This window comes from Gossypium hirsutum, chromosome A01, assembly GCF_007990345.1.
Source record: "Gossypium hirsutum isolate 1008001.06 chromosome A01, Gossypium_hirsutum_v2.1, whole genome shotgun sequence".
Taxonomy (NCBI): Eukaryota; Viridiplantae; Streptophyta; class Magnoliopsida; order Malvales; family Malvaceae; genus Gossypium; species Gossypium hirsutum.
In genome coordinates, this window is record NC_053424.1 from 59,801,699 (window position 1) to 59,811,412 (window position 9,714).

The following is a 9,714-nucleotide window of genomic DNA, read 5'->3' on the forward strand; positions in this document are numbered from 1 at the left end:
GTGCTAATTTATTTGTCAAGTATTTATTCATTCGCCTCTATACATTTAGTTACAACTTTTGATAAATATTGTATATCGTGTTTAGGTTCCTAAGGAAATTGAAATCTTATTGTCGCAATAAGCGTTATCCAGAAGGATCAATTGCTGAAGGCTACTTGGCAGAGGAGTACATGACCTTCTGTTCTAGATATTTAGAAGATGTTGAAACACGATTGAATAGACCAACTAGAAATGTTGGGCTCAATGATCATAACTTGGCTGAAACTTATTTATTCCAAAGTTATGGAGAACCAGTCGACAAAGTTGAAATTGCAGAATTAGATGATATATCGTGGATACAAGCACATCGATATGTACTTTTTCACTATGATTTAGTTGAACCATTACGCAAGTAAGTTCTAAAATTTCCTCACATATTCGCCGTTTTGATTTGTTTATCTTCTAACCAATTAAACTTGTTTTTAACATAGTGAGTACAAACAAATTTTGAGATCTCGTGCACGCTCTCGAAGATTTCAACATCGAGAGATTAATAAGTTATTCACAGAATCTTTTCATGAATGGTTAAGCTAAACAGTATGTAACTAAAGTTAATAAGTTACATATAATCGCGAAATTTAGTTAATTATTCAATTTACTTTCGATTCAATAGGTTTGGAGTGGAAAGGACGTCAATGACGAAGTTAAATGGCTTTCCCAATGTCCGAACTGAGTAATAAAAAGATATAGTGCCTTTCTCATCAATGGATACGGATTTCATACAAAGTATCGCGAGAGAATGAGAAGAACTCAAAATTGTGGAGTTGTTGTTAATTCTTCAATTACAAGTTATGCTAGTGCTAGGGACAGTAATCTGATTGAGGGTAATGTGGAGTATTGCGGGCTTCTTACCGACATTATTGAGTTGGATTACTATGGCAGATGGAAAGTTGTCTTATTTCGGTGTGATTGGGCTGATGTTAATACTGCTCGAGGAATTAAAAAAGATGAATTTGGTTTTACAATGGTGAATTTCTCTCGTTTGATTCACACTGGACAACAATTGATGGATGAGCCATATGTATTTTCGTCTCAAGTGAAACAAGTTTTTTATTCGAAAGATCCAACTGATGAGAATTGATATGTTGTACTCCGGAACACCCCTAGAGACTTGTTTGACATGGGTAATGGAAGTAGAGATGACATCGTCGAAAGATCAGAAACATTACCTTTTCCAGAACAAAACTTAGATGAAAATATCCCTAGTACTAGTACACAACATTAATGGGTTTGACATGATGTGGATGAAGATATTTACGAATAATGATGTAGTAAGATTTTACGATTTTTTAATTATATGTAATATTATAATTTTAATCTTGATCATGTTATATAATTTAACTATTTTATATGTACTATTATTGTTGTAATTTGTTACTAAAACTTTAACTATTTTATGTGTATTGCAGGAAAAATGCGTAGAAGAAGATTACGAGATTTAAGTATTGTCCAGAATACTCCAAATTCAGAAGAAGGAAATAGTGAATAGCAGACAGTTGTTGGATCTTCGAATGTGTCGGAGACACTTGACGAGCCTGAAGAATTTCAAAGTAGTGTTAAGTTCATTTTACATGTGTTGACTTTTATTATTGATTTATTTGTCAATTTTAATATAATTATAGTATATCATTTTTCAGCTGAAAGTGGTGGGACGCGCAGAGTTCGAGGACGTACGTTGCTTAGAGATTTATATGACTTAGATCCTGTCGAGCGTGTCAAAGTAAATAGAAATACTCATGGTCAGCCTGTTGGATCTGAAGCTCGACTTTTAGCAGGCTATTTGGGCATTTTAGGACGAAATGCCAATATGCTGCCCATTAACTACGAATCATGGCATCACATGCCTGATAGCAACAAAAATCAGGCTCTCGCTAATATTAAGGTAACAAAATGCGAATGTAATTTATAATACTTTGGTTTAAGTTTCATTTATATTTACATTCTAAACTTGTGTTTTTTTAGGAGAGATTTGCTTTAGAGGTCTCCGATGATTATATAAAGAAGGCATTAGGTAAAAAATGGAGAGACAATAAAAGCACTTTTAAAAAACAATATTTTAAGAAAGACATAAGCCTCGAGGAAAAATTGAGAAATGTCCTGCCGGGAATGCTGATGTACCAATGGCAAGATGCGGTTAGATTCTGGAGTTCAAAGAAAGGGAGGTATTACGTATTTCCAAACTCTTATATATAGTGTTTACTATATACGTAATAATAATTTCATTGTGTAGGACCGTGAGCGAGTTGGAACAAGCAGCAGGCAAAAACAAAAATTCACGCACCCGGCAGGGTCGAGAAGTTTTGCTTCTGTAGTTGAGGCCGAGGTATTATGAATTTATTAATTCTTTCAAATATTAATAACTTTCTACTATTAAATTTCTACTATTAAATAATATTTTTACTACTATATTGTAGGAAGTTAAATCTGGACAAAAAATTGGACGCCTTCAGCTTTTTGAGATTACACATAGGAAGAAAGATGGATCTCCTATGACATCCGAAGCTGGAGAAATTATGGTATATTTACTTAATAATATTTGATTTATTCTAAATATTTATAATGTTTAATTATAATTGTTTAATTCAATTCATCATTAGTAGTTTTAAATAATGTTAAGTTATGTTGCATTCCTTTTTATTATATATTTCGTTTCTAACTCTTTAATTGATTTTTTAGGAGAAACTAAAAGAGAAGAAGACGGAATATGAAGCGATTGCTTCGACTGATAGTTATGTTAATCTTGAGAACATTGATAACAGAATTATCACTGAAGTATTGGGTCCTGAAAGGTACGGTCGGGTTCGATTTCAAGGATCTGGTGGTACCCTGACCCAATATTTTGGATCCGGCTCCCAGCAATACATGCCTTCCAGAAGTCAAGCTCAAGCTGAAGTTCAGAGGTTAAGAGACCAGATGGCTCAGATGTAAGAGAACACGGTTGAGCAAATTTCCAAGGTTCAACGAAAATATGAAGAACTCCAGCAACAACTTAGAGCCGAGGCAGCAGAGAGGGAGGCAGCGGCACCAACGAGGGAGGCAGCGACAGCAACGAGGGAGGCAAAGGCAAGAGTGAGGGAGGCAGAGGCAGTAGCGATGGCAGCAGAGCAGAGCAAAAAGTACGATGACCTCCAGCTACAGCTTCAGCAGATGATGCAAATGTTTCAGCAATCGCAAAAGCCGCCATCTTAGACATTAGTTTTCTCATTGTAAGAATGTTTTTAACTTTGTCACGTTTAACATTATTGTAAGAATATTTTAAATTATAATTTATTTATTAATTATATCATAAATCTTTCGTTAAATTTGAAGTATCATTTAGAATTAATGTTTTTTGTTGTATTTTTATGCTAAATTTGCTGTTTTTGGCTGCATTTTATACTATATTTGTTGTATTTGGTTGGATTTTAATGCAGGAAGGGCTGGATATTGGTGAAATTTTTTTTTGTAAATCTACCAAAATTAGCGGTGTTTGTGGTAAAAGTGCCGCTAAAAGCCATGACTTTTAGCAGTGCTTTCCCAACAAATTGCAGCTAAAAGCCATGGCTTTTAGCGGCGCTTTTTAACAAATGCCGCTAAATGCCATGGCTTTTAGCGGCTTTTTTTTAAGTAAACGCCACAAATTTTTATGGTGTTTCCTATAGCGGCGTTTTTTGCGGTGTTTTAAGAAGCGCCGCTAAAGGCTAAAAAAAGCGCCGCTAAAAGTCTATTTTCTTGTAGTGAATACTTTAGGGATAAGATTATAACATATTACTATATTATAACAAAAAGTATATATAATTTTAAAATTTTGCACAATCTATTAATATAAATGATAAGATACATTTTTAATAACATAATTATTTTTGCTACTTAAGTCTTAACTCGATTGGCATGGTATTGTTACTAATGTAGTAGGATGTGGGTTCGAGTGCGCTGAAGCACTTTATACTCCTATTTATGGATTTGGGAGGAGCTATGAGTAGTTTTAGATATTATGTCAAAAAGAGCAGATATTATTAGAATCTATAATGAGATTGTTCAACAAAATCTATAATTATTTTTAGAATATAATTGTTATTATTTAAATTTGAAATTCTGATAACTGAGCAGGATAACTCACAATTAAGTTTACATTACGTGTTTTTTAGATTAAAAATCCTTATTAATAAAAATATGGTAAATTATACCAACAGTCACTCAACTTTGATGCACCTGACAAAATAGTCACTCTAGTTTCAATTCAGTCACTCAACTTTTTAAAAATAACAAAATAATCATTTTAACCATTTTCTGTCACAAACTAATAGAAAAGTGATAAGACATTTAATAGAGTCCTTGTTGTCACCAACCGGCTAGCTGGAAGGGTAGCACCAATTTAAACAACCCTTTTAGCACTAGTTTAAGGTTTAGGAAGTAGAAAAAGAAGAGAAAAAAAAGAAGAAGAAGAGGCGGATAAGAAAAAGATAAAATGAAGAAGAAGAGGAGGAGAATAAATGAAGAAGCTAACCTTGTGACTCGATTCATATCCTTTTCCAAGGACTGCGCTTACCTCACCTCAACCCTAGCTTTCGTCATCGACCATCTTTGCTACTCTTCTTCTGATCCATCTACCATTCTCCTTTTTCTACAATACCTAGTCTGATTTCGATTTTGAGATCTCGCTAATCATTGACCCGACCCAAAATTTCACTTGTCGACATTTGGTTGTCCCTTTGGAGGAACTGTTTCCTTTGTTCCTGAAAATCATGGGTTTAATCGATTGTTTGGCTTGTTTGGATGTTCCCTTTGTTTTGCTTCTGATTTTGTTTTATGCAACTTGATAATTTTGGCAATAGAGTTTCTCCTCTTTTGTTTTCCTTCTTTTGTTTTTGTTTTACTTCTGATTTTGTCTGGATGTTCCCCTCTTTGTTTATATCATATCATATCCCAGACTTGATAATGTTGCTTTGGAGGATTTTCCTCTCACTAGTTTGATAATGGGTACTGATAGTTTGACCCAAATTGTATCCAATCCTATTTAGATATTTTTTTCAGAGTTAATGACTTTAGGAAACAAAAAAAGATAGTCAAATCCAAGTTGTGGTGGCTCTTCTATTGATGGGTTGAAAAAGGACAAAAAAGGATAGGGTGGTGGTGGTTTGGAGGTCAACCATGGTAACGCCAAAGATGGTTGTAACACCTGTATCCATCGCTAGAATAGGGTCTTAAGGCATTACAGAATAAAACACAATTCTGTACAGTCATACATATATATATACATGAACAAGTTTCGAAAGTCACTCTATATTTATTTCACAAACTAACACAACTCTTAATTTTGAAACATTTAACATCATACCTATATACAGTCATATCATTTATAAGCAATAATATGTAATATAATATTTATAAAATTAAGGTATATGTTGAACTTAACAAAGATCAAATATACCCCTAAATGAATAATTCAATTATTATAATGCAACAGTATATATATACTGACTCTTAAATTTATTAAAGAAATCATTACTCAAATCCAAGCTTTAGCATCACTTAAATGTCTACTAATAATTTAATTTATACTAACAGTCACATATCAAAACATTGTTCAAACACATGTCTTAACAAATATATTTTCAAAGTGACTATCCTAAATAGTGCCATATATTTGTGCAAATTAACACCAAGTAATGGTTCATTTATAAAACTGTTCTTTATGACTCAAGGATATGCCTTGTCATGATAACCGAACATATATGTTACAAAATATATAGGTTTTATACTTAGCAATAGACATAGATCATGTCTAAATTACAAACCAGCTTACTCCAAACATTTTTGACTTACGAGCATATAATCCAAACTTTACATTAAACCCATTTATCAACCATACCTATTTTACTAATTATCTAGAATATAATATAAGTATTTTCTCATCTATACGACCAAATCAAATTGTATGTAATTACCATGTTCAAAACAATTAATAGTCCTTTTACAAGTACTATTAATTATACCATGACCGAACATATCATTTAAAATCACATATACAACCAAAGTTTCCATCAGCGAATTATCATACCTAACATGTCAAACAATTAATCTAAAAACATATTAGGTCAAAACTAATCATAATAATCATATTCACCTACATACATATTCTAGTATAAAACATGTCCAAACCAAACAATTGTTATTTATGGCCAATTCATTTATGCCACTTTCAAGCTCGTAATCCACTTTTAATACTCAAACTCATATCACTATTCATCCATTCCAAAATATTTACTATCTATCACCTATGTTATTCATTCCCATTTCATAGCATAAAAACTAACACATTTTAAACCACAATCAAGCACAATTAAAAACCAAATTTGGAAGTAAGCCATTTTCGCATGGCTTTAACTTTACATATCCGAATTTCAACATTTCAAAAACACATCCCAGCCTATACATGCCATAATTCGAGTTTGACTTATAAAGGTACCAAAATAGCTGGTAGTCTGATGAACTTGCTGACGGCCCCTGAGCTCGCAGCTTGATTCCAAAATCTGTAAAACAGAGACAAGAATACACACAGTAAGCCATTATTGCTTAGTAAGTCAAAAGCAAATAAACAACCCAATGATATGTCCAACCCATTTTAAGCAAATCCAAATTTTATTATCAATATCAAGATTAACCTTAAACCTACAAATGAGATAATTATTACATTTTCATGCACAATACTAGCTTGGCTAAATGCTCACATAACAATGTTAACCATGTATTAATTGACTTTCTAAGTTAAAATGTCATTATATAATCAAGCTCACATATGCACACTTATATAAGCTCAAGAATCCAATTATAATATCATGTACATAAACTACTTTCATGGCCGAATATACATGATTACATATAAATGCATATCCAAGAATATTTCCATAATATTCACACCATTTATTTAAAGCTGAATACACTTATTTAAATCATGTAAGTTTATTCTTTACATCATATATAACTTATATCATCATACAAGTCACATACTTACCTTATCACTGATAGCTAACAAGCTAAATCATACCTGTCCCTTTTTGCTCATTTTACACATCCGATCATGATTTTCCTTTTCCCGATGAACCATTCGGAATTGGATAGGACACTCGAATAATCACACAACTCGTACAATGCCAACGTCCCAGACGTGTTCTTACATGTAATCACATATCGATGCCACTATCTCAGACAGGGTCTTACTTGTAAACACATATCAGAATCACATATCATGCCATGGTCTTACTCGCACATAAATCAGAATCCTATGTCATGACATACGTATCTTAACTATTCCTAAGGTTCATACAGGGCTTCCAGACTTCGTAACTTGATCGAAACCAATTCGAAAACATAGTAATTAAGCTTAAACATATTCGACTATAGCTTAAATAAAATCATAAATTTCATTCCAGCTTATATATTTTGTATTCATTTAAAACTAAGTACATCTATTTGCTTAAAAACTTACCTTAGACGTTATAAAAGGAGACAGGGCTGCTAGTCGACAACTTTCGTTTTTCCACGATCCAAATTCGATTTCTTTGGTTCTTGATCTAAACATATTCAAATTAAGCTCATTAAAATATATTTTCATTCAATTTAGTCCAAAAACACATAAATGGGAAAATTACCATTTTACCCCTGACATTTATAATTTTTACAATTTAGTCCCTATTGCACAAAACACAAAATACACAAAATTTCAAAGTACCCATGTTAGGTTGAATAGTACCCATACCTATACCAACCCATATATTTCATTAAGTTCACATTTTAGTCCCTCAAATTATTATTTTTTGCAATTTAGTCCTAATTACTCAAAATCATCAAAAACTCCAATACAAAATATGTTAATCTAAAACATATCTTTATATTTCATCATCAAATAACAAAAATCACAAGCTATCAACGATGGCACAACTCAAAATATTCATCAAAATCAAAAATTAAAGCTTGGGTCTTGAAGATTACTAAGCAACGATCTAAAAAACGTAGAAATTATCAAAAACCAGGCTAAACTCATACCTTAATTGAGCTTCAAATTGACCGAACCCTATCTTTTGTTCTTTCCTTTTCTTTTTCTAAGTTTCAAAAATAGAGAATAATGAAATAAGAAAATGAATTTGATAACTATTATTAACTATTATATGTTTATTTGATAAATTACTTAAATAACCTCAATGAAATAATAATGGAATTTTATAACCTATGTCTATTATCGTCCAAACATCTAGCTAATGGCATAATTACAACATAAATACCCCAACTTAGAAAACCATTAATAATTCGGTCATTATATAAGTTACCGCCTAATTTTCATTTTATGCAATTAAGTCCTTTTTATCAATCAAACACTCAAACGACCAAATTAAATCACGAAAATTTCACAGATATAAATTCACACAAAATAAACATAAAAAATAATTTTTAAATATTTTTCTGACTCGGATTCGTGGTCCCAAAACCACCATTCTAATTAGTGTCTAAATTGGGCTGTTACAATGGTTGTGGCGGAGGTGTCGACGGAAAGATTCTTGGGGTGGAGAAGAAACATATTGGGCCATTTACGCAAAAAGTAAAAAAATATTTGGCCATTTATTAAAAAAAGGGAAAAGGAAAGACTAAAAAAATCACTCAACTTTGCCTCGTCCAATGTGGCAAGTTAATTGGCTACATCACTTGTCTCGTTATGTCTGTAACAAAAAATGTTAATGGATGACTAATTTGTCATTTTTTAATAACGTTAGTGATTGTTTTGTTATTTTTCGAAAGTTGAGTGACTGAATTGAAACCAGAGTGATTGGTTTGTCAGCTACATCAAAGTTGAATGACTGTTGATGTAATTTATCCATAAAAATATTGCGTAGCAAATATTAAATGATTGATAATATAATAGTCAATTTCAGAATTGTACAAAATGCATAAGCTATTAAAAAAATAAATAACTTTTTTAAGTTGCAAATATCTAATTTTTTGGTGCACGATATTGTAGTTAGACTTTCAAGTTTTAAAATTATTTCAATTTACATGTTAATTCACAATTTAGTATAGGTATTAAATAATTCTAAACTAAAAGCTTTAAATTTAATAAGTATTTAATAAATAATTAATATATGAACATGTGATTTTGTTTTTTGGTAGATAGAAAATAGCCTTAAGCTAAGATTACAACATTGCTAATCGCTATCAAAAGGAATATGCCTAGCTGAAGAATATCATCCTCCAACAAATGTTTAATAGAATTATTGTAGATCACCAACAGTTCTATAGTGCCTCTAGCCTCTTTTGCAATACAATCTGCTACCTTGTTACTTTCTTTCAGTATCGTACAAAACTTCATTTCTGAATCCTTAAGACACCAGTCTTGAATAAGTTGAACTTCGCTGTAAGTATTACTTGCAGCTACTCAATTTTGAATAACGACTATTAACAGAGTATTGTCTCTCTCAAACTCCACTTTATATTAACCCTGTGACCAAGCAAACTTAATTTCTTCAAGTAAGGCCCAAGCTTCAATCTAGAAAATATCCGACAAACCCACTTCCATTTCAAAAACCCCCATCAACTCGTCATTTGGTCCTCTCATGACCCCACCTATGGCCTTTTTGGTCTAGATATTGACGTCGAGTCATCAATATTTACCTTAACCCACATATGAATAAGAATTTTCTTCCA

The 9,714-nt window shown here is 31.9% G+C and overlaps 1 protein-coding gene across 1 annotated transcript; it reads left to right on the forward strand.

Annotated features, from left to right (window-relative positions):
- The first annotated feature begins 1,542 nt into the window (after positions 1–1,542).
- LOC107918122 (uncharacterized) lies at positions 1,543–2,247 on the forward strand. Its single transcript, XM_041105752.1, has 3 exons — positions 1,543–1,589; positions 1,677–1,921; positions 2,002–2,247. The coding sequence occupies exons 2-3, from the start codon at positions 1,847–1,849 to the stop codon at positions 2,230–2,232; spliced, it is 306 nt and encodes a 101-aa protein (XP_040961686.1). The 5' UTR covers positions 1,543–1,589; positions 1,677–1,846; the 3' UTR covers positions 2,233–2,247.
- Positions 2,248–9,714: the final 7,467 nt, after the last annotated feature.